Source organism: Ipomoea nil, unplaced genomic scaffold, assembly GCF_001879475.1.
Source record: "Ipomoea nil cultivar Tokyo-kokei standard unplaced genomic scaffold, Asagao_1.1 scaffold0706, whole genome shotgun sequence".
NCBI classification, from domain to species: Eukaryota; Viridiplantae; Streptophyta; class Magnoliopsida; order Solanales; family Convolvulaceae; genus Ipomoea; species Ipomoea nil.
This window is the reverse complement of record NW_017617134.1, coordinates 1,461,665-1,486,152: the sequence shown is the minus strand read 5'-3', so window position 1 is coordinate 1,486,152 and position 24,488 is coordinate 1,461,665. Positions and strand designations below refer to the sequence as shown.

Genomic DNA, 24,488 nt, shown 5'->3' with positions numbered 1-24,488 from the left:
ATTAAAACACTACACATTTTTGTCAGTTCATCATCATCAATATCAATGGCAGAAGTATGGGATCTAAAGCTAAAGGGAATGGAATATGAATACATTGAAGTAGACATTCCCAACAAGAGCCACAAGGTGTTGCTATACAACCCAGTCCACAAAAAGGTTCATGTGTTTGACCATGCTGGCAGCCCAATTGCTGAGTCCCTTGTCATTCTTGAATATATTTGAGGAAATGTGGTCACAATTCACAAATCCCACTTTTGCCCATTGATCCATTTCAATGGGGCCTTGCAAGGTTTTGGATTCAGTTTGGACAAGAAAAGCTTTGCAAATTCTGCTGTAATTTTAGAATATATAGTCTTTTTTTTTTGGGATTTGGACTGCACGTTTATTATAGATGTATTTGAATGCATGACCTCTTGCATGAGGAATTGAAAGATGTATTTCGTCTTGACTAAAAGATTAATCTGGTAAAGGACCAAAATGAGGTAAACCAGCCTAGTAGCTGACCGGCTCAAATCAAGAAGGCCAATGTCAATAGGCTGCTCTCGTTGTTGGGAGTCAAACTTGTGACCTTATAATTACCAAGTCAACAATATAACCAACTTGATTGGAGTTGCTCCCATCACAGAATTTTCAACTGGAGAGGTAAAAGTATGATGGAAGTGACCCACCATCACTTTAACTGCTTCAATTCCACCATTCTTCCAAATGCACACTTAGTTGAAGGGCATAAAATCTTGCATATCTTTTATGGTTAAAGGCTTCAACCTTGCAAGCAATAACCTTCATTTCTGTCCTCTAATGACTATTGTATTACTTTTTATAGGGTCCTATTTTGTATTCATTCTTTCAACCATTGGAGATGAACAAGAGAAGGCCATATATGGCTCACAAGAGAGAAAATATTGTTAATCATATATTTATATGAATGTAAGTAATATATTTTACTGGGTACCAATTATGATTAATAACACACAATTTCTTTATAACATATACAAACACTCCCAATCAGTTAGATAGACAGTCTACCTCCGTAAGGGTTATACACCCGAACTTACATGATTTCTTGTGTACTAAATAAAGATTATATGCCAAAACTTGATATTTGAGCTTGAACAAGTGGGGATTGTGCTAGATTATTGTAAGTGTATTAAGTTTAATGAGGTTTACAGAATGAGGAAGTAAAGTAAAAGAAAATTAAAAATAAAAGGAAGAAATTTATTGAGGCTTTTTAAAAATTATTATTGAGTGCTGTTTCCTTTTGTACAAAAAGAATTGAGGGAGCAGTAAGTACTAAGTATGGCTCCCCCTCCCCCTCCCAAAACTTCTACTTCTTTACAAATAATCTGTCTGGCTAAAGGCAGGCTTCATCTAAGGACATAAATAGAACAGAAGATATTGAGTGGCAACCATTCAGCCTGTTCCCTGCATCTAACTAAACCTAAAACTCTATAATGAATTTGGAGCAACTTTATAACAAGGGCCGTTGCAGTGAGAAGCTCAGGTGTGGATTTACACAGTGACATTTACTGAAGAAGAAATCTTCATGAAAATCATCCTAATCTGCAAGAAACTTAGGGACAAGCTGAGGAAACCACAGCCTTATTCACGTAAAAATTCAAAGCCTTTCTGTTCGGCGACTTTTGCAGCAGGTTTTACACCAGTAAAATTCATATCTCTAAGGGAATGGCTAAGCTCCTCAACTGAGAAGGGGATACTGCAGTTAAAAGAAACATGTAAATTGGTGGGTGAATCGAAGAATCATTCAAACATGATTTCCATTTTCAGGAACAACTTCCTATTGTAATTACCTTGGATTGTCCTCCAACATGAACGCGTTCTCAACATCATCTGACTCCTCCTTTGATATTAGAATCTTGATGCTGGAAATTACCTAAAAACGACAGGTAGTTCAAGGGAGCAACAATGAGCAAATGCAATGAAAAAATGGATTTAGGTAAGGGGGTTATCCCCCATTCACCCCTCTTGCACCAGTAGAGGGAAAGCAAAAGAGAAATAGAAGGGAGAACAGCTCACATCTTCAGATACACTTCCAGTATTGTCATTTTCACCTGAGCATAGTGTACACAATCTGTACAGCTGTTGACTACTCAGAATCTGGAAACACGAGATATTAATGAGAGAATTTTCAAGATTCACAATTTCATGTACTGCTACTACACAAGTAAAGATGACACCAGCAGTATGTATTCAATTTTTTTCAAATGGTGTCCTTGCTTGACTTTATTGGCTCTAAAGCGTACCATTGAATCTGAAGCCCAAATATATGTTGGATATGCTAGGACACAGTTTTATAGGGAACTGCACCCATTTGTAGCAGCATATCCTACACTTACTGGATATGCTAGGCATGCCTAAAGGCAGAAACATTTTGGATAGAATTTTCATTACTCTTAATGCACCTTGGGCACTATCGTTTTGTTTCTATATTTGAGTTTTGCAGTTCTTTGTCTAGAAGTTGGATAAAAATCTTGTGTGTGAATAGTTCTGTAATAGAAGGAATTTGATAATTTTTATGTTTCCATTCCTTGTAGGGTTGTATTTTTAGGTTGAAAACAATCATTAAATATAATTCTTTTGCTGATTGGACAAGTTATTGCATTTTGTTGCACCGTAGTTCCTTAACTTTTAATAATTTCTGTTTTAACTAATTTCCTAATCAATGCAGTATTTGTCAGAAACTGGTTTTTGCTGCATCCACATCTTACTTCAACATAATGAACCTGTCCAAATCAAACTAATTAGGCACATCTAAGCTCATAATTTCTATTTTCTATAATATCCTGGCAAATTCTACTCTGTATTTCTATTTCTGTAATGTCTTAAGCTTCCCATCTCAGGACAGATACATTCAGCTCTGCCACACCTGGCACCAGCACAGATTCACAATATAGGGGAAAAATCACATGCAAATAGATTTTTTTTAAAAAAAATCTTACTGGGCACAAGTCAGTTATAAGATCATCATAGGTAACTTTCGCCTTATCATTCATAACCTGCCAAATAAAATTGTAACTCAGTTCTAGCTTTTTGAGGTGTAATCACTTAAGAGTGAAAAATAAAATTGAAGATAAGTACGGAAGTATTAGAACTTTAGAAGTATGAATCAGAACAGCTACAAAAATACTGAATACATTACTCACATTCACAAACCAAAAATCTACTTTGCCCTAAAAAGATGGAAAGGAAACATACCAAGAACCCAGCAGTCTCCTTTATGTGTCTCATTTCATCCCAACAGGAACCTACAATCTGTAACAAATAATTGTCAACATTACTAAAGCATCAAATTGTTTAATAAAGCCATACCAGTAAAAGCATAGAGCAAAGATATTGAGCTAAAGTTTAAAGATATGACCTAAGCACTCAAATATACCAATCTACTTATTCATTGGAATAGTACCTCTTCCTGTGCATTTCCACACCAAAGTTCTAATTCATCTAACCCAGCTTTTATATATTCCCCAGTGCTGAAAGTACAGCGTTCTTTTTGTTGAAGGATGCTGGAGCAGTACATTAACAATGTTAAATTGCAGGAAGTGCAGTATTTGCTCTAGGATCAAATTTCTGCTGGGTTATAGGAAAACATACCTGTTAAATAATTGTACATTGAGATAAGAGAAAATTTGGACCATCATATTCTGGACAAGAAATGCAGGTACCTGAAACATCATTTATAACATTATATTTTTGTTTATATGACATCAGAAGATCATGGAATACAACAGTAGGAATGTTTTCATACATAATTTTCATTCATTGTATTGAGAACTCTATTAAGATTCTCAGTAATGCTTTTCCAGGGATTTTCTCCGCCTGATTCTGTAGGAGCCTAAATATGATAAGTGGAAAGAAATTAGACATCTGAAAAGTAGAACACAGAGACAGAGGTCATGCAAAGCATTCCAAAACTGAAAAAGGAAACCTGTTTACATAATAGTTAAACAATTTTAAAAGCATACAACCATAAAGCTACACACCACTACATTCTCCCATAGTATTTAGAGAGGTGGATTCAAAATTAAACTGAAGGCAATCGAGTATCAATTGACCTAGTCCTGCAGATTCTTTTTGTTGGAAATATATTACTTGCTCCATCCAAAATAGTGTCCCATTTGACCGGACACATAGATTTAGGAAAGTATATTTAATGTATTGACTAATTGATATATTTCCATTTTTCCCATAATAAATGCACTGTATTTGTTTCCTCATAATAAATGTAGTAGGTTTTTAAAGGGTGTTTTAGGTAATTAAATTATAAATATTATTGTATTTATGATGCACTTCATTAAAGAAGAGCAACAGAAAAGGGAGTTAGTACAGAATGCATGTAAAATAATATAAAAGGAAACTTTATATGGGGAATTGTCACCTGGATACATGAAGAAAGTGCCGATGACAGTTCCTTTTTGAAGTTATCTCTAATGATTCCATAAATCTTCTCCATATAGGCAGTGAGCTGTTGTTTGAAAAGCAAAGCAGGATACTTTGCTTCTACCTGGCGTATTGCATCAAGTCCACCAACTGGGAGGCTGCTTGAAGAAAAAGATGACCTGCTGAACATCCTTCCAAAAAAAGATGTTGGTTGGGGGGGTTTATGTGGAGTTGAAACTGTAGTAGCTCTTAGTGTATGTTGAAGCAGAAACAGTAATGTAGATGTGTTTGACAGCCAATAAGTCATTTGATTGTTGTTCGCCTCGTCCTGTTAATGATATTATAGAGAGAGAGAAAAAAAAAGGAAAAAAGCATCTTAAATAGAAGAGTTAGAGTTGAGAACAAGGATTGGTCCTACTTACACAGAAAGCTCAAGATTTATAAGAAGCTTAGGGCACTAAATGAGCTATGCTAAAGATGGTTGTTAGTTGATATTGCAAACGGGTAGGTGGGTTTTACTTCATCATTCTATAATCCATTATACCCCCTTTCCTGCAAAAGGCTTGTCCATTAACAAAATTACTTTCTTCTATCTAAAGGAAAGAAAATGTACAAACACTATTAATAAGGTCCACTTCAGTGAGAAGAAAAGGAAATAGCAAAATGATGAGATAGGCATGCATAAAGAATATGCAATAATATAGACCTAATGCCACGCACACCTCAATTTTTAACAGATCAAATCATAGAAGTCACAAGCATACATCATATTTTAATGAGGGTAAATTATTAATTTAGATATGAACAATTACCTCTATAGCAGAACCAATAATCTGAATAAGACGATCAAATACATTAGTTCTTTCTGCTTCAAAGGATTTCCATTGAATAAGGCATCTGTATATAGTAAATGCTGCAACTGGTTTTCCTTCGCTAAATCCGAGATCTTCGTGGGTGTATTTGATAAGAATATCCACACTTTCCTACAGAAAATATAATATAAAATGATGAAATCAGTTAGCCTCAACTTTGCACTAAATCCATTACAGAGAGTGAGAGACTCTTCAATGCCACTGCCAACCATATCTCCTTTACAAAATGGAAAGGGTGGAAGTATTTGGGTCATATCAATTGATTATAATAAAAAGGAAAAAAGTGTAATGAAATGAAAGCCCCCTCCCCACTCCCCCTCCTAAATTTCCTTTATTGGCAAAGAGGCACGGGAAGCAGTGGAACCAAAGTCTTTTCTATACACACACAAAGAAAGACTCCTTGGCTAAATCCAGGTTAAGTGAGAACATTCAACAGGATGGTTGGACGGTTACCATCCAACTTCCCCTAAAGCTGAAGTGTGTATATCCTAAGGGGTTTAGTGAATATATTTGCCAACTTATTGAAGACCATTCATGTTTTATTGAGATCTTACTCGTTGCCTCTCAATTTGGGATCTTCTTAATGATAAGGAGGCAAATGTTTTTGATGTTGCTTGTGGATCCTGTATAAACCATCCTCACACATTAATCATCCATGGGGACAATGCAACTATTATGCAAAATCATGGGATAGTGGTAGCACGCCGTTTAGTTACCTGATGGCCATTCTCTGAAGACTGCAATAGAAAATAAAAGATCAGTAAGAAAAACCAACAAAAAGTCCAAAAACATGAAATACATTTTTTGTGGCGTCATGACCTGAGTGGCTACAGAAAAACGTCCTGACATTCTTCTATTAGATTGTGAATTCAACAATGCTTGTTGTCGAATAATATGTTCTTCAGTTTCCAAATCAGATACTTTCTCCTTAAGCCTGTCAAAAGACACAAACAGAAGAACAAAAAATGCAACAAAAGAACAAAAAATATGTCGTTAAGGTTCTACCAATCTCAAATGATAAATATGAAACTTTAATGAATAAATCAGATGCAAAAAATAAAAATGTTGCTTGAAATTAGGTTGATATGTATATCTTGGATGCATAATGAGAGAAGTTCATTTCTCCAACCTTTGCTTTTCAGTCTTTTCCTCAATAATTTTTGACTCAGCTTCAACGATTTGCTTCAACTGCTCTTCAATAAGTTTGTTGGCTTCCTCATTTTTTTTCTCCAGCTCGCTAACTAAGGCCTTCAATAGAATCAGTACATCAAACCCAGCATATTATTGATATAGTCAAAGGACTGAACAAGCCAATCTAGACCATGCATAGAAGCCAGAAAGAGAGGACGAGACAGAACAAAACAAAAAACATAGAAGCAACATAGATTTATATGCCTTCTAGATAAATTTTCAAATTTGTACAACTATACAGTGGAGCTTAGCAAGCCAGAATATCAATGGCAAACCATATTTGAGAAACTCGGAACATACCTTAAGCTGAAGGTTTTCAGCAGTAAGCTTACTGACAATTTCATGATCAACTTTGCCGTCTTGTAGAACAGGCATCTGATCACCTGTCTCGTTTACAGCAGAAACCTGGTCAGCATTCTTCTCAGGCTCACGTGCCCTCTTCAAGAGTAGCTCGGTAGCCTGTTGGAGCTGACGCAAAGTAGCGTGTAGTTTTACATTTTCCTGGGTTTTGGCATCGTCCTGGTCAACCTATAAGAAGTATCCATAATTATGCATGGGAATGTAAAAGTTGTGAGAGGTGGAATGTTGAAATAGCAGCAAAGAATATTATGTCTTTTAGATATCTCTTCAGGCCTGCAGAATGGAGCTTAGCAACCTAGCATCTCTATCAAGGAATAAATGAAATTATTATTTAAAAAAAAAAAAAAAAAAAAAAAGCACACAAACTTACCTTAAGCAACTCGTTTTGAGCAGTAGGCTCATTGAGCTTTTCATGATCAGTAACCTTGACCTCTTGTACCACAGGCATTTCGTCAGCAGTCCGGTTTCTGGTCTCACGTTCCGTCAAAAGCAAAGCTTTAGTCTCCTGGAGCTGATGCTGTGTTTCTTCCAAAGAAGATTGTAGTTTTGCATTTTCCTGGGTTTTGGCTTCTGCGGAAGCCTATAAGAAATGATATCCATAATGAAGCATGAGAATTTGGAAACCACAAGGAGTGGAAAGGAGAAACAATAGTTAGAATCAGTAGTAGATACGGCTTGAAGGTATCTTTTCAAGTTTGTAAAATGGAGCTTAGCAAGCCAGCATCTCTCTACCAGGGATATAAAACATACAAGAAAAACAAACAACCTTACCTTGAGCTGCTCATTTTCAGCTGTAAGCTTGTTGACCATTTCATTATCAATGACCGGGACCTCTTGTACAACAGACACCTTTTCAGCATTCTCTTTTTCTTTCTCACATTCTTTCATGAGTAACTCTTTAGCCTCTTCACTCTCTTGATACTTAAGTCGCATTTCTTCCAAAGCAGACTGTAGTTTCACATTTTCTTCAGTTTTGGCCTCTTCTGTGTCAGCAAGCTCCTTTGTTTTCTCTTGTTCCCTCATGAGCAATTCTTTAGTCTCTTGATACTGAAGTCGCATTTCTTCCAAAGCAGACTGTAGTTTCACATTTTCTTCAGTTTTGGCCTCTTCTGTGTCAGCAAGCTCCTTTGCTTTCTCTTGTTCCCTCATGAGCAATTCTTTAGTCTCTTGAAACTGAACTCGCATTTCCTCCAAAGAAGACTGTAGTTTCACATTTTCTTCAGTTTTGGCCTCTTCTGTGTCAGCAAGCTCCTTTGTTTTCTCTTGTTCCCTCATGAGCAATTCTTTAGTCTCTTGAAACTGAACTCGCATTTCCTCCAAAGAAGACTGTAGTTTCACATTTTCTTCACCTTTGGCTTCCAAATCAGACTGTAGTTTCACATTTTCTTCACCTTTGGCTTCCAAATCAGACTGTAGTTTCACATTTTCTTCACCTTTGGCTTCCAAAGCAGACTGTAGTTTCACATTTTCTTCAGTTTTGGCTTCCTCTTTATCAGCAAACTCCTTTACTTTCTCGCTTTCCTTCATGACCAATTCTTTAGCCTCTTGAAGTTGATGCCGCATCTCTTCCAAAGAAGACTGTAGTTTCACATTTTCTTTAGTTTTGGCTTCCTCCATGTCAGCCTATAAGAAGGAATGCAATTATCATCTTTTACTCCATCTTGCTGCCACAGTTAAATACAACTTCACTAAGCCTTAATCCCAATCTAAGTGGATTAAGATTTGTTGATTCTGTTTAATGCTAAACCAATCGCAATCTAAATTACACTTTCTTACTGGGCATCCAGAGGCTATGTTGAACATGTCTAAATCATCTAAAGTTTATTTCCTCTAATTTGTCATCAGTAGGCACCACTTGTGCCTGACTTTAAATAAACTATTTTGTACATACAAATTAGCATTCTTATCTTAGTGACAGCAATTTTACAGATATGCTGCTTCTTTATTGCCCAATATTTGCTGCCACAAAGAATAACTGGCTTAATGGTTGTTCAATGGAATCTGCCTCTATCTCAGTTCATTGAACAATGCAATAAAACAAAGTGCTGAGAACTAGACAAAAACTTCTACCTTTGTTACCCTTCATAGATTATGGATATAATTCAATTTGTTGGCTGTAAGCATAGATCAAATGCATAACAGAGAGGGACCATTCAACAGTCAATAATTTGACACACTTACTACCATGAATAGACCCGATATTAAGACAAGATCCCATTGAAGGTGCTTATCATCTTATCCACAGATATACATTGGATATTTATTTTAAACATTCAAACACAGAGGTCACAGATCGTCCACTGCATCTGCGGGAGTTTCTTGCAAAAGTCAAGTGTAATAATCACTTCAATTGACTTACGTTTTGTGAAACTTTGCAAACTTCTTGTTGATACTTTTCGAATTTCAAAAAATAAAATAAAACCATAAAACACTAGGTCTAGCATTTTTTATCCACTATTTATAGTCTGAGCTAAGGTATATAGTCTATCTACCTATGTTGTAATTGAGTTTTAATATTAAAAGGTAGTTTTTTTAAACATGAATAAATAAAAAGGTCATTTGTCAAAAACCTTTGCTTCATTATCAAAGAGAATGTAGTAGTGTTTCCTAAATAAGGATGTTTAAAGTTCTCGCAATATTTAAATCCCATGCTGAAATTTCCTGATTAGAAGCATGATATCATAACAATTCGATGTCATCATTGCAGTTCCAGGAACTGCAAACTGTTGATATCTCATGTTAAGTTTCTCTATTTACAGACACTGCTTAGCACCACTTGATGAATCAATCCCTAAATATCTAAACATAGCAGTTTCTTGAATCAAGAAAAAGAGAAATAATTTTCATTTATCAGAAATTCTGTTTACAAAATGTGTTTTGCAATTTAAGCATGGATACACGTTTCAAGGACAGCACGCAAAATTTTGAATAACAAAGCGAGGAACAACATAAGAATGACCACTGCTACATCACAAAGACAACTCTTTCTTTAGGTGGAAATCTTTTATCATTTTGTAATTAGAAATGTGAGAATAGAGAAAGTAGATGCAATTCCATGTGAAGCCCCTAACGGTAAAACTGTAAAAGCTAGGTTAATTTGAAGCTAGAACCTGCAAATGTTGTTTTCTGTTTAAAAGTTTCATTTCACAATTCCCAGTTCAGTGCATCCCTTTTTCTAGTCAATAACATACCTAATGAGTATGATGAACTCACATGCATATATTGATGTAACATGAAACAAATTGAGTGGTAAATGTGCTATAGAAATTCTAATCATTTTCTGGTGTCTCAGGTGATAACTGAAGAAGGGAAGAAAAGGAAAAGAGACAAGCATTGGTAACAACCACAGAATCGATGCGACTATTTATCAAGTTGGAACAAAACTATGCTATAGTTTTAAGAACATTAATAGTATGGGTTCAGAAAAATGAGAAAATAAATTAGGGATAAAAGAAAAGGGATTTGAGCTTTAGTCACTCTATGCATTTGGTATGTGGTAAAGTTGAACCCCCTATCCCCAAAATAACTAAATATAAAAAAGACATTTTCACATTTCAAAGCAACATATTTACCCTCATGCGCTTCTCGAACTCCACTTGTATACTGAGGTCTTCAACTTGCTTTTCCAGGGCAGCTTGCAAAGCAGCTGCTTCTTTTGCAGCCTGAAGCATACAAGAAAAACACGGCCTTCAACACACGATAAAATTCTGCCTTTGTAGCAATCATACATTAATTCCAAGGAACGTATTTATAAGAACCTTCTTTTTGGTTGGGACAGTCTAAATTGTTCTTGTCAATACAAATGATTCTATCAGAATACATGCTAAAATATGGATTTCCATAAAGATTGATCAACCTATGGGCAAAGATAATGGGGCACAGATCAGCTCTGGCCTTGCTTTAAAAACAAAAAGGATTAATACAGATCATCACTGTTAGACATTATAAATGGTAAGAATATATTTAGCATGACATTAGGGATTAATGTGTATATTCTTAGGGATTAGGTTCAGATCCTTACCTTAGTTAGTATATAGTTTCTTGTATAAATATTGCTGAATATTAGGAAAGTTGTCTTAGTTTCCTATTCTTATTAGTAGTTTCCTATTTCTATTAGGACTAATTTAGTATCTAGTTTAGTATATATTGAGGTCCATAGATATACAGAGAGACAATCTATTGTAATCTTTCATTATAATATATTCTCTATCTTCTCTTGTTCTTTGGTTCTCACATATTTTGCTTCCGCCTAATTGGCGGGTGGTGGTTATTCTCCACCCGCAGACCTATCAATCCCTCAATTTCAACATGGTATCAGAGCCTACTTTCCTAGGCTATTTTTCTTCCAATATTTCCGGCAGCACTTATTTTCCGGCGAACCAGTGACGGTTTTCTCCTGTTCCGACGTGTCTTGTGGTTGTTCTCCAAATCTTTCACCACAGGACCTCTCGGATCATCGTCGCGAGCCTACGCTTGGAATCTCGTCACCACCCGCCACCGCATGCGCTACCATCGCTGACGGACTGCTTTAGTTTTTCCGTTCAGATCTCCTCTTCTCCAGTGATTTTGTGATCTCACCTCCTACACCAATGGATTCCTCTCCCTCTTGCGACCTTATCTGGAAAATTTCATCGCTTTCCTCCACCGCTGTTGTTCTCACGCGCCACCGCCGCCGTCACGCGCCGGCGTGTGAGTCTGCCTCCGGCGAGATTTTTCAGATTGTTGTTTTGCCCTTCTTTCGACTTGTTGGTGAAATTTGAAGGCTTCTTTGGGTTTGTTGCCGAACTTTTCCCATGGTGTTTGTGTTTTGGTATAACCGTGTTTGTTTCTTTATCTCCGGTATGCCTTATCCCATGGATGTTCAATTTTAGCACTACTATAAAGGCCTTAGATTATTTCCCATGTTTCAAGTAAGGGGGGGGTGTGACTATCTACAATCGGTGTGCTATCCTTTACTATCATTTGCTATTTTATCTACTATGGGCTCTACTGCGTCCTTTACTATTCTTTGCTCCCTTTTTGCCTCTACCGCTCTATTGTGTTATCGGGAGGTTGTTCATGTTTAACTCTATCCTTGGTGTGTTCGTCTTTATTCCCAAGGGTCCTTGGTGTCTTCGTCTTTATTCCAAAGGGTCCTTGGTGTCTTCGTCTTTATTCCCAAGGATTGTGTTCAGCTCCGTTCTTGGTGCCTTCGTCTTCATTCCCAAGGAAGGGTCAGACATAGCGCAATCTCTTTTGAAGTCATCCATCCTAGAGTGCTTATGTTGCTGTGATGGTGTTCGTGTTTTCCCAAGGATGTTCGTGACAAGCTTTGCCCCTGGCGTGTTCATTCCCAAGGGTTGCATTGTCCCTCCGAAGCCATCTCGCATTGTTATCCTCTAGTTGCATTTAATTTTCATTTGTAATTTTGAGTGAGGTAGAGTGTTTGTTTTAATCCAAGCTTGGAACTTCCAGATGTTCCAGCTTGAGGGGGAGTGTTGAATATTAGGAAAGTTGTCTTAGTTTCCTATTCTTATTAGTAGTTTCCTATTTCTATTAGGACTAATTTAGTATCTAGTTTAGTATATATAGAGGTCCATAGATATACAGAGAGACAATCTATTGTAATCTTTCATTATAATATATTCTCTATCTTCTCTTGTTCTTTGGTTCTCACATATTTTGCTTCCGCCTAACTGGCGGGTGGTGGTTATTCTCCACCCGCCAGATCTATCAATCCCTCAATTTCAACAAATATGTATATTCCTTAGTCTGAGATATATGAAAAATATAGAGTTCTTATGTTAACAATCACAAATCTTTAAAAGAGTAAAAAAGATTATCTACGTTCTGTCTTGAAGCAATCACTTTCACCTCTTGGGTAGGTAGTAACAGTAAGTGATCCTCTCATATTGTTTTACAAAAATGTTTTAGAAAGAATTAAATTTCAAATTCAACAAGGCAAAAGATAAACAGAAACTGGTTGAGTATGATCTAAGTAATGTCCAGGCAACAATAGTTTGGCAGAGAAAGCAATCCTCACAAGATTAACATAAAAACAAAATCCTTCAGTTTTAAGTCGGTCACAGATACTTGAAATTTGAAAATTGCAAAATTACTCCTGAGTTATCTTAGGTTAAAAATGAAAAGAAGAGAGAATAATGTTCAGTAGCATGCCTGTAATAAATGTGTTCAGAATTTATTTATTTATTTTTTAAATGAGATGAAAGAAAGAGAATAGGAAGAAGGAAGAAAAGGCATACTAGAAAACAGGATCTCACCATTTTAAGTTTGCGCAGTTCTCTTTTTGCAATTTTCATCCTCCATGCACACTGTGTAGCAAGTGCTGCTTTCTTCATCCTCCTATAATGAAGGTGGGCCAGGAATCCACGGCAATGAGTCTGAAATCAATGCAAATAGATTTGATAAATACTATTAACTTATTAAGTCAGATACAGACACAAAGATGAAAAGAAATTTCCCTCTAGCCTTTCTTAACCAAGCCTGAATGCAAATAACCAATCTAGTCAGGTAGGTAAGTTGTCATGGACAAAATCATAGCAAATGAGATTCCTCACATGTGATTAATGGTGGAAGAACTACTAAAATCTTTGGATTGTTTCAATGGTCCCAACACTCGAACTTCATTGAAAGAATAAGCAACAGCATATCGATGATTAGTCATGATATCTATTTTGATTGCTCCAAGTACCAACCAAGAATACTAGATAATATACAGTGGATCCTATCTATGAAACCATGATCACCAAGTAATATTTATCTATATGATTGGCAATCATAATAGTGACAGTTTGAAATCTGTTGATCTCACCAAAATTAAGTTAACTTTGCCTACATCAAGGGCTAAATTTGGTGAGTCTTCACTAGTCACGTATCAAACTAGTACAACAAGTCAAGAATATTGTGTTATCTTGCTAAGTGATATTCAGGAGAAAAAAAATGGCTACTTAGCTATAAGAAATAAGTTCCAGGTATGCAGCTCTAAACCAACTAAGCAATTAAGCAAAAATGATATTTAATAACTTCATGTAACAAACACTGACTTGTAAAACTTTGCAGAACCCTCGTTACCTGGATAGCAATAGCTGCTTTTCTTCTTCTTCTATAATTAAGCTCATTACGAGCAGCCATCCTACGCAGTACTGTCTGGATGGAAACAGCTGAAGAGCAAAGCAATTTGTAATCTTTCCTTGCAAGGAACATACGTGTACATTTTCCAATCATCAAAGATGCCCTATCTCTCCTCTTCCATTCATAAAAGTTGCGTGCAAGTTGACCTGTATTCAGATCATGGTCAGGTCAAGAGAACTTTTAGCTTGCATTATCACACTAGCTTACATTATCACATCAATAAATCAAGATTGGGATATAGGTCAGCCAGACCTCTGCATATAGCTTGGATTTTAGTGGCTGAATCTCGCAACAAAAGAAACATTTTGCGCTTAAAATAGGTGCGGACTTTTCTCTGTACGGTGCATGCACATCTTCCAAGGACCTCATTACGGTGAGCATCCAATTCTGCCATCTGACCAGCTCTAAGAAACACTTTGGTTTTGCCAATCTGCATAGAACAATTATTAACAGAATTTACACAATACTTCATGTTCTTTTATACTCCGTAGTCCGTACATACTAGTGTTACCACACATTGCACATGTTATTAGAAGTTTTTTTATCTTTATGTTGGTGAAGTATTTAATTCAAACTATTCTACATTAAAGTTTTTTTTTTTTTCAATATAAAAATTTGTTGTGGCAATTTAATCCAAACTCAGGAATTTATTTTATATTATACGGTTTATACCTAATAATCTAATATAATACAAGTTTAAAAGATATTATTTCATAAACTATTCCTTTCCTGTATTTATTAATCATTTAATAACATGGAGTAGTTTATTTTATTTGTAAAGTTATTAGAAATAGTGTTAAGAGTCCCACATTGAAACTATATGAAAGAATATATGAGTTTATAAAGTTATGGGTTAGACTAGCTATTGGATTCAGTCTTCTAGTGTAGTTTGATCCATGTGTTTATAGCCCAATTGAGTGACCTTGGCCCAATTTTAGATTATAACATGGTGTCGAAACCTGACCTTGACCCAATCTTAGATTATACTCCGTAACAAATAGAAAGTCAAACTAAGAAAATTGCCATAAAGCCAAGTGGTTACAAATGCCATATGTTCTCTCCTTGCTTTATATTTTGTAGGAATAAGGGTCAAATTAGCCATCGAACTACACACAAAAATGCAATCGGGCCACTGAACTCAAAAAACATGCAATTAGGTCCCTGAACAACGCAAAATGAAACAATTGAACCCTTCGTTTCTGGCCTGGAGACGAAGGGAGCCCTTCGTTTCCGGCCTGGAGACGAAAGGGAGCCCTTCGTTTCCGGCCTGGAGACGAAAGGGAGCCCTTCGTTTCCGGCCTGGAGACGAAAGGGAGCCCTTCGTTTCCGGCCTGGAGACGAAGGGTCCTTCGTCTCCGGCCGGGAGACGAAGGGAGGCCTTCGTCTCCGGCCGGGAGACGAAGGGTCCAGCATGGAACGTCTCCGGCGGCCTGGAGACGATGAGTGTTTTTTTTTTTTTTTTTTTTTTTTTTTTAAATTTTGTTATTTATAATTATTTAATAAAATAAAAAATATTATTTTAATAAAATAACCCCCACTCCAGGTAAGTAAGTTACTTTTGGGTTCAATTGCATCATTTTGCGCTATTCAGGGACCCAATTGCATGTTTTTTGAGTTCAGTGGCCTAATTGCATTTTCGTGTGTAGTTCGATGGCCTATTTGACCCTTATTCCTATTTTGTATACTCAGTATGTATTATACTAGATGTGTATATAGCATGACAACCTCATGTATCTCAGGTTCAAATGGTTAAGATAACTTTCTGTAAACTTTCATTCATATTATGAATTATAAGCATTTTATTACCTCATATGAGCACCAGCATCATAGAACTAAGTACTATTTTATAACAGTTTCATCACACTTTCCTTCACTATGTTGTAATAAAAATGTTGCTAAATAGTCAAACAACATCTACAAAGACAGGTAACTTTCCAACAGTGAAAAAGAGTAAAATATGTCACTGCAAAAATGAAGAAGTATCTTTGATAATTTAAGAGCCATACAGGGATGACACCTAATAGACACACTTAGTTGCAATACACCCATGTAACTCATTTAAATTGAAACAAGAACATTTATCAGCCAGGAAGGATACAGGAATTGAATTTCTTTAGGGAGAACTTAAATAAGAGACTTGAAAAATGAACAAAAATGCTCAGACTTTTAGTGAAGCAACAGCCAAGCAGTGACCTGATGACCAGTGAAGAGTATATAAGTTACCTGATAACCTTTGAGGCCAACCTTCTCTAAAACTTTCTTGGAAGCAGTGATCCCATCACAGCTATAAATTAAAAAAAAATAAAATAAAGAAGCTATGTGATGTGATAGAGTGGTAATGAGAAAGGAAACAACTTTAGCCAAAGAGAACAGAAGTAAAACAAAATCAAATCAAAGGCCTATAAATACCTGCCCTTCTTAACTTCAGGAAGAAGAATATTAAAACGTTTAAAGAATTCATCAAATATTCTCCGAGTGGGAAATCCAGCACAGCTAATCCTAATTGCCTCCATAACTCCCTGGAACAACATAATTATCATTTGAGCAAGTTTGAAAACATAAACATCTTTCTAAATGACATAAAATTATGAAAGCATACCCCACATCGAAGCTGTTGAAGTACATTTTGATTCTCAAAGATGGCTGGCTTTAGAAGATTATTTGGCTTTACACAACGAATGTAGTGAGGCTCGGTGGCATTAAGTGTTTCAAGCAATGATTGCAATTGTTGCTGTATCATATACAGGTCATTTTACTTTATAAAGTTAGACAAAAGCACACAGTAAAATGATAGTTAATAAAAACATAATATTTGAAACCATTAAACCAATCAAACCATCATAGTAATAGTCATCATAGTAATAGTAATAGTAATAATAATAATAATAACAACAACAACAACAACAATAATAATAATAATAATAAATTAATGAGTAGATTGCAAGATAGTGGCTCAAAGTGTCAGAACAACCAATGTACTCATCTTATTACAGGGTGTTAGACATTATTCTGATAGGATTATATTCAGCTAATCTTAAGGATTCTGTGTATATTCTGATAGGATTATATTTGACTAATCTTAGGGATTCTAAGTATATTCTTAGTGATTTATTTTCCTTAGTTAGTACATGTAGTCTTGTATAAATAGGTGTCTCCATTTTATTGAAAGATATGAAATACATGAAGTTACATGGTATCAGAGCCTCTGTAAGAAAGATTTTTATTGAAAGATTTTTTTTTCTCCTGTTCTCTTCTTCTGCTCGTGAGCCTTCTTCCGCTGCTGGAATCTGCTTCGGTTTCCCTTCCCAAGGTCGTCTGGCCTTCCACAACACTGCTCTAGACTCGGTTTTGGCATTGAAGGTCCCGGTAATATTTTTCTGTCTTCTCTTTTGGTCGACAGTGTTGTGCTAGCTGTTTGGTTTGTGTGGGTTTGAAGCATTGCTGGTTGTTTGGTTTGTGACTGCCTGCTACCTATTTTGTGTGGGTTTGGAGAATTGCCTCTGTTTGTTTGGTTTGGGTGGTTTGGGTTGTCTAGCATAATGACTGAAAATCGGTCTCTTGTTGTGTCTGATATTCTTCCAATCAATGCAAGAATCACAGAACACAAACTAAATGGCTCAAATCATTTGGATTGGAAACGAACCATTAAAATATATATGCGTAGTATTGACAAAGATGGTCATATGACTGAAAACCCACCTGAGGATGACAAAACTAAACAAACTTGGTTGCGTGATGATGCTAAGTTATTTCTTCAAATACGGAATTCAATTGAATCTGAGATATTTGGTTTTGTCAGTCACTGTGAAACTGTAAAAGAGCTTTTAGACTATCTTAATTTTTTGTATTCGGGTAAGGGCGACATTATTCGAATCTATGATGTTTGTAAGATTTTTTATCGGGCCAAAATGCTTGACAAACCTCTGCAGACCTACTTTATGGAGTTCAAAAAAACTTATGAGGCGCTTAATGAGTTAATGCCTTTCACGTTGGATATAAAAGAGCAGCAGAAACAGCGAGAACAAACGACCATCATGAGTTTTTTGGCTGGCCTTCATCCTCGGCTAGAACCAGCCAAATCACAGATATTGTCTAGTGCAGAACTCAAATCGCTATCTGATGTATTCTCTAGAGTCTTAAGCGCAGAGACCTACCATCCCCCTCGGTCAAGTAGCGTCCTTGTCAGCCAGAAGTCAAAGGAGGAGCCTGTGAAGTCATCATATCACAGTAGGGATTCTCATGGACAGCAGTCTAATACAATCATTTGTCACTATTGTCACAGACCGGGGCACATGAAGAAGGATTGCCGAAAGCTTCAGACTAGAAATCAGGGAAATCGGTATGCTAATGGGGTGTCTTCCGAAGCTAATAGTGAGAAAAGTGAGACAACGGCTGTACTCTCTGAAGATGATTATGCTAAGTTCCTAAGGTACCAAGAATCCTCATCATCTGCCTCAGTTGTAGCTGCTGCCACCTCAGGTAATCCCAACACTTGCCTCGTCTCTTCCGCTTCCAAATGGGTTATTGATTCGGGTGCCACGGATCATATGACAGGTAACTCTAGTCTCCTCTCTACCTTTCAATCCTCTTCTTCCTCTCCCCAGGTCAATCTAGCGGATGGATCCACCTCTAGGGTGCTTGGGATAGGCACTGCTAATCCAACTCCTAAACTCCCGTTGTCCTCTGTCTTGAGCCTTCCCAACTTGTCTTTTAATTTGATTTCTGTTAGTCAAATCACTAATGCTCTTAATTGTTCTATAACTTTCTTTCCTACTCATTGCCTGTTCCAGGATCTTACGACGAAGCAGATTATTGGTAGAGGACATGAGTCTGGTGGCCTCTATATTCTTGATTCTAACACTCCAAGAACTGTTGCCTGCTTTGGGATGGGTACACCTTTTGAAGTTCATTGTCGTTTAGGACACCCTTCTTTACCGTTGTTGAAAAAGATGTGTCCGCAATTTAGTAAGGTGTCTTCTTTAAATTGTGAGTCTTGTCAGTTTGCTAAACATCATCGAGTTAGTTTGAGTCCTAGAGTCAATAAACGAGCAAATGCTCCATTTGAGTTAGTTCATTCAGATGTTTGGGGTCCATGTCGTGTTATGTCTAAATCTGGATTTCAATATTTTGTTACTTTTGTTGATGACTACTCTCGCATGACCTGGTTATATTTCATGAGAAGTCGTTCTGAATTGTTTTCTCATTTCCGTGTTTTTTGTGCTGAGATACAAACACAATTTAATATACCTGTTCGTGTATTAAGAAGTGACAATGCTAAAGAGTATTTTTCTGAAACCTTTTCTTCTTATATGCTTGAACATGGTATTTTACATCAATCATCTTGTGTTGACACCCCATCTCAGAATGGGGTTGCTGAAAGGAAAAATAGGCACTTACTAGAAACTGCTCGGGCTCTCCTGTTCCAAATACAGGTTCCTAAACACTTTTGGGCGGATGCAGTTTCTACTGCATGTTTTTTGATCAACCGTATGCCATCTTCAGTCTTGCGTGGTGCAACACCCTATCAGTGTCTTTATCCTCAAAAATTTGTGTATCATATTCCACCGAAAACTTTTGGATGTACTTGCTTTGTGAGAGATGTTAGGCCTCATATCACAAAGTTAGATCCAAAGTCTCTAAAATGCATTTTTTTGGGATATTCTCTTGTCCAAAAAGGGTATAGGTGTTATTGTCCGTCAACGGGAAGATATCTAGTGTCTATTGATGTCACATTTCATGAAGATGTTCCCTTCTCATCTTCTTCAAAATCCGAAAGCCATGTGGAGGATGATGATGTTCTCATCTATACGGTTACCACTACTTCCGCATCTATTCCACCTTTTCGACCACCAATCACTCAGGTATATTCTAGTAAACAACCGTCTATTTCAAATATCGTTGACCCCAACCCAGACAATATGCCCGATTCATGTCCTGAGTCGGTCTCTTCGTCGTCTGATCAAGTTGACTTGCCCATAGCCCTTCGTAAAGGTAAAAGGTCATGTACTTATCCTGTTTCATCGTTTGTTTCTTATACTCACTTAACCCCTATTTCCTGCTCTTTTATTGCCTCTCTTGATTCTATACAAACTCCTAAAACTGTCAAACAAGCTCTGTCTCATTCGGGTTGGCGTAATGCTATGATTGAGGAAATGAATGCCTTGGATTTCAATGGTACATGGGACTTGGTGGATTTACCTATAGGTAAGAAGGCCATTGGGTGCAAATGGGTGTCTGTGGTGAAGGTTAATCCTGATGGGTCAGTGGCTCGATTGAAGGCACGTCTTGTTGCAAAAGGGTATGCTCAAACCTATGGTATTGATTACTCTGACACTTTTTCCCCTGTTGCAAAATTGACTTCTGTTAGATTGCTCATCTCTATGGCTGCTACGCATGATTGGCCTCTACACCAACTGGACATTAAGAATGCCTTTCTACATGGTGATCTCCACGAAGAAGTTTACATGGAGCAACCACCTGGGTTTGTTACTCAGGGGGAGTATGGTAAAGTTTGTCGCCTTCGCAAATCTCTATATGGTCTAAGACAAAGCCCTCGTGCATGGTTTGGAAAATTCAGTCAAGCAATTGAAAGGTTTGGCATGGTGAAAGGGAAGTCTGATCACTCTGTTTTTTATAAGCATTCTAAAACAGGTATTATCTTATTAGTTGTCTATGTGGATGACATTGTCATCACCGGTAGTGACACGGCTGGTATTGCATCTCTTAAGACATTTCTTCATGGTCAATTTCAAACTAAAGATCTTGGTACATTAAAGTATTTTCTAGGTGTCGAGGTAATACGGAGTAAGAAAGGTATATTTCTCTCCCAAAGAAAATATGTACTTGATCTATTGACAGAAACAGGGAAACTGGGAGCTAAGCCATGCAATACTCCAATAGTCCAATGATCCCAAATTCACAGTTGACACCAGAGGGGGAGCCATTTGATGATCCAGAAAGATATAGGAGATTGGTTGGTAAGCTAAACTATCTGATTGTAACCCGTCTTGATATCGCTTACTCGGTTAGTGTTGTAAGTCAGTTTATGGCATCACCAACTATTGATCATTGGAGAGCTGTTGAACAAATCTTGAACTACTTGAAAGGGGCTCCAGGGCGTGGAATTGTGTATCAAAACCATGGACATATGAAGGTTGAGTGTTTTGCAGATGCAGACTATGCAGGGTCTAAGGAGAATCGGAGATCTACAACCGGATTTTGTGTCTTCTTCGGTGGGAACTTGATCTCGTGGAGAAGCAAGAAGCAGAGTGTTGTCTCACGGTCAAGTGCAGAGTCAGAGTATAGAGCAATGGCACAAGCAACCTGTGAAATCTTGTGGATATATCACATTCTGGATGAGATAGGACTCAAGGCTCCTATCCCTGCGAAGCTATGGTGTGACAATCAGGCAGCTCTCCATATTGCAGCCAATCCTGTCTTCCATGAACGAACCAAGCACATTGAAGTTGATTGTCATTTCATTCGTGAAAAGATACAACGAGGCTTAATCTCTACAGGGTTTGTGAAAACAGGAGAACAATTAGGAGATCTTTTTACAAAAGCCATGAATGGGCCTCGAGTAAATTATTTGTGTAACAAGTTGGGCATAATCAATAGCTATGCTCCAACTTGAGGGGGAGTGTTAGACATTATTCTGATAGGATTATATTCAGCTAATCTTAAGGATTCTGTGTATATTCTGATAGGACTATATTTGACTAATCTTAGGGATTCTAAAGTATATTCTTAGTGATTTATTTTCCTTAGTTAGTACATGTAGTCTTGTATAAATAGGTGTCTCCATTTTATTGAAAGATATGAAATACATGAAGTTACACAGGGGTTTCACAAAATCTTTACTAGCAAATACAACTAGGTACAATGATGCAAAGTTCAAAGTTAGCATTGTTTTACTTGAAGAGAGGGAACGATTTATTTAATAGGCAAGGAAAGAGCTGATAAAAAAAGTTGTACCCAGAAAAAAGTCCATCATTGCTTCTTTTTTGTTTTGTTTTGTTTTGTTTTGTTTTTTTTTTTTTTTTTTTTTTTTTTTTTTTTTTTTTTTACATTTTAGAAAATCACTTAGGAATAGCCAATGACTTGAAAGGAATGAAATCTCTCCCCTCCACCTCCTCTCTCTCTCTATATATATATCTTCCCCACCCTCCTATTTCACCACTCTTTCATTTTCCTAATTTTGTCATATTAACTACACAAGATGAAGGATTCAGAATAAGTTTATTTTGATTCTATGCATCTTTGGTTCATTCTTGTCACCTTGTCTTAAAGCAGAAAAAGACTTTATTCTTATTTGTTGATTGGTAAAAAAAAATTATTATCTGACAGAATTATGGAAGCTGACATCAGATATGTGTTTAGATGAAGACTACCTTGGGTCAAACTAATCTATTTTAGGAACAGGATAAAATATATCCTCCACATAAACTAGTTTATGTAAAGGAGAATGGCCAAACCATACCTTAAATCTAGTACCAATAGAGGAGAACTTCGATGTTTTAGAAGATTCTTCAGGCAGTGGCGGGAACAAGCCTGAGATAAAGGAGCACCTTGAAGCACTGAGGAGATCTTGGTATTCTGCAACTACGTAATCTTTGTTCTTGTCCAAGAATAAATCAGTTTGGTATGTCACCTAAGACAGCAATTTTCAGTAGTCAAAAATGCATTAAGCAACACTTCTTTCTTGTAAATACATCACAAGAGATACATACCTCACCAGCATAATGGACAATAGTGAAGTCAGTTCGTGATAGCTTTGGCTTGATGAAGCGTTTATTGTCTCTGAAGGTCTGATAGAGCTTTTCAGAAAAAGTCTCATGTGTTGACCTTGGGAACATGCTACAAAAAGTAAGCAAGAAACGTTAACAGTCAAGCATAACTAGTACTCTATCGAAATAAGAGAACTCAATATCCTAAACATATTTACCAGGCCTCATCCAGGAGAGCAATAATTCCACCAGGTTTCTAAAATAATAATTGAAAACATTAAACTCAATCATGTAGAAGCAAAAGAATAACTGCATGTGCAGGAACACAGATCATAAAAAATATGACGTGCAGCCCACATCAATAATTGACATCTGAAAGAAATATTTAAGTGAGTCTGAACAGTATATAATTCCAATTCCAATTCCAATTGCTGATAAAATACAAAACTCACAAGACCAAATGAGCTGACCAGGTTGTAAACAGCAAAAAGACTTCAAGGAAGCATATTCAATTGCCCCTTTCCCCAAGGGGTGTCTATTCTCTTCTTATTTTCCTCCTACTTAATACTTGAGATATTTTGCTCTATATTACTTATATTTTCTTCAAAGGCACACATAATAGAATTCCAAGGTAAGCTTTTTATACTGAATACAGAGAGTAAAGCCTGTAATTACTGAAAATGTTACAATAGCAAGACCAGAATAGTGTTGACATGAAGAGGGCAGCATGGCAGGAATTAAATGGACAGTACTGCTTACAAAAATGCAAAACAGAACAGCATAAGAATAGGGCATATAAACATGGCAGGAAAAGAGCATTATCTATTGTTGCCCATGTCCCTGATTACCCATTTGTGTTATCTACTTACCAAGGTTGCAAAAATCGCTAGGCATTCCTCAGGCGGGGTCCATTTTTATATTTTTTTAAATTAAGAAGATTTTTTTTGGGCGCCTAGACGACCGCCTAAGCGGGCGCCTAACGGCAATTCCGCCGAATTTCTAGGCGGCCGTCCACTGCCTAGCGCCTAGGCGTGATTTTTGCAACCATGCTACTTCCACAGAACAGTGTAGCGGCATTTAATAATTAATATGCAACTCAACTGCCTAAAAGGATAGAGTAAAACTGAATTCAGGAACAGGAATCACCAAATTTTGAGCTGTCAATTCCTTACTACACATACCCTTTAGCCTAATATTTTTACCAACTCTACTCAGACTAGGTAGATTCTTTTATGCTGAGTCTTACCCCTTTCCCCTTTCCCCTTCCCCCCAGATATGTAAGAGCAAATACATTCTCACACTATAGGCCTTATATCTCTGCATGTCAGGGATCAGTGCAATAAAGGGCTTGAAGAAGAATGAATACTAATCCAAAGTCCATCAACAGAAGAAATCTAACTACACAGGATATCCAGTGATTTCTGTGTGATTAAAGTTTAATGTAATGACCAGATTTTGTCATGTTCCCAAAGCCACCATTTCTTTATCCTAGTTAAGGCACGTGTAAATATAGACAATGATGAGGACAACTTGTTCTAAAGATATTCAGGAGCATACAATATATTTTATTCAGTACAAAGGAGAGGAGCTGGGATAGAGACATGTCCTTTTAACCTTACTCCGTGGCCTGTCTATGACATTGATCTTTGCTATTTTCTTTTTTAGACCTATTGTTTAAATTAGAGCTTTCAACACAAATCACTGATAAACAAAATTTCACATTCATAGATCAAAGAACCACACAGAACATATCATATTAAGCTTTGTGTTTAGGAAATTCTAATGTCAATGACTCTTATCAGCAAAATTCTAC

At 36.7% G+C, this 24,488-nt stretch overlaps 1 protein-coding gene and 1 long non-coding RNA gene across 2 annotated transcripts in view; one reads left to right on the top strand and one right to left on the bottom strand.

The window, feature by feature from the left end:
• Positions 1–1,200: 1,200 nt before the first annotated feature.
• LOC109176507 (myosin-6-like) overlaps positions 1,201–24,488 on the bottom strand; it is a 28,097-nt gene continuing 4,809 nt past the window's right edge. The window contains exons 12-38 of the mRNA XM_019325955.1: positions 22,894–22,931; positions 22,679–22,805; positions 22,429–22,599; positions 16,549–16,680; positions 16,359–16,468; positions 16,173–16,233; positions 14,202–14,379; positions 13,890–14,095; positions 13,079–13,198; positions 10,391–10,480; positions 7,590–8,441; positions 7,189–7,398; positions 6,759–6,986; positions 6,397–6,515; positions 6,087–6,201; positions 5,984–6,004; positions 5,822–5,890; positions 5,208–5,378; positions 4,394–4,723; positions 3,764–3,850; positions 3,610–3,680; positions 3,422–3,521; positions 3,214–3,270; positions 2,958–3,014; positions 2,035–2,115; positions 1,809–1,891; positions 1,201–1,714 (exon numbers count right to left, since the gene is read on the bottom strand). Of these exons, the coding sequence (XP_019181500.1) occupies positions 1,600–1,714; positions 1,809–1,891; positions 2,035–2,115; positions 2,958–3,014; positions 3,214–3,270; positions 3,422–3,521; positions 3,610–3,680; positions 3,764–3,850; positions 4,394–4,723; positions 5,208–5,378; positions 5,822–5,890; positions 5,984–6,004; positions 6,087–6,201; positions 6,397–6,515; positions 6,759–6,986; positions 7,189–7,398; positions 7,590–8,441; positions 10,391–10,480; positions 13,079–13,198; positions 13,890–14,095; positions 14,202–14,379; positions 16,173–16,233; positions 16,359–16,468; positions 16,549–16,680; positions 22,429–22,599; positions 22,679–22,805; positions 22,894–22,931 (3,999 nt within the window). The 3' untranslated portion in view covers positions 1,201–1,599. The remainder of the gene's footprint in view (positions 1,715–1,808; positions 1,892–2,034; positions 2,116–2,957; positions 3,015–3,213; positions 3,271–3,421; positions 3,522–3,609; positions 3,681–3,763; positions 3,851–4,393; positions 4,724–5,207; positions 5,379–5,821; positions 5,891–5,983; positions 6,005–6,086; positions 6,202–6,396; positions 6,516–6,758; positions 6,987–7,188; positions 7,399–7,589; positions 8,442–10,390; positions 10,481–13,078; positions 13,199–13,889; positions 14,096–14,201; positions 14,380–16,172; positions 16,234–16,358; positions 16,469–16,548; positions 16,681–22,428; positions 22,600–22,678; positions 22,806–22,893; positions 22,932–24,488) is intronic.
• Positions 6,520–24,144, top strand: LOC109176508. Its single transcript, XR_002053389.1, has 3 exons — positions 6,520–6,529; positions 8,539–8,542; positions 23,891–24,144. It is a non-coding gene; the product is annotated as an uncharacterized LOC109176508 (long non-coding RNA).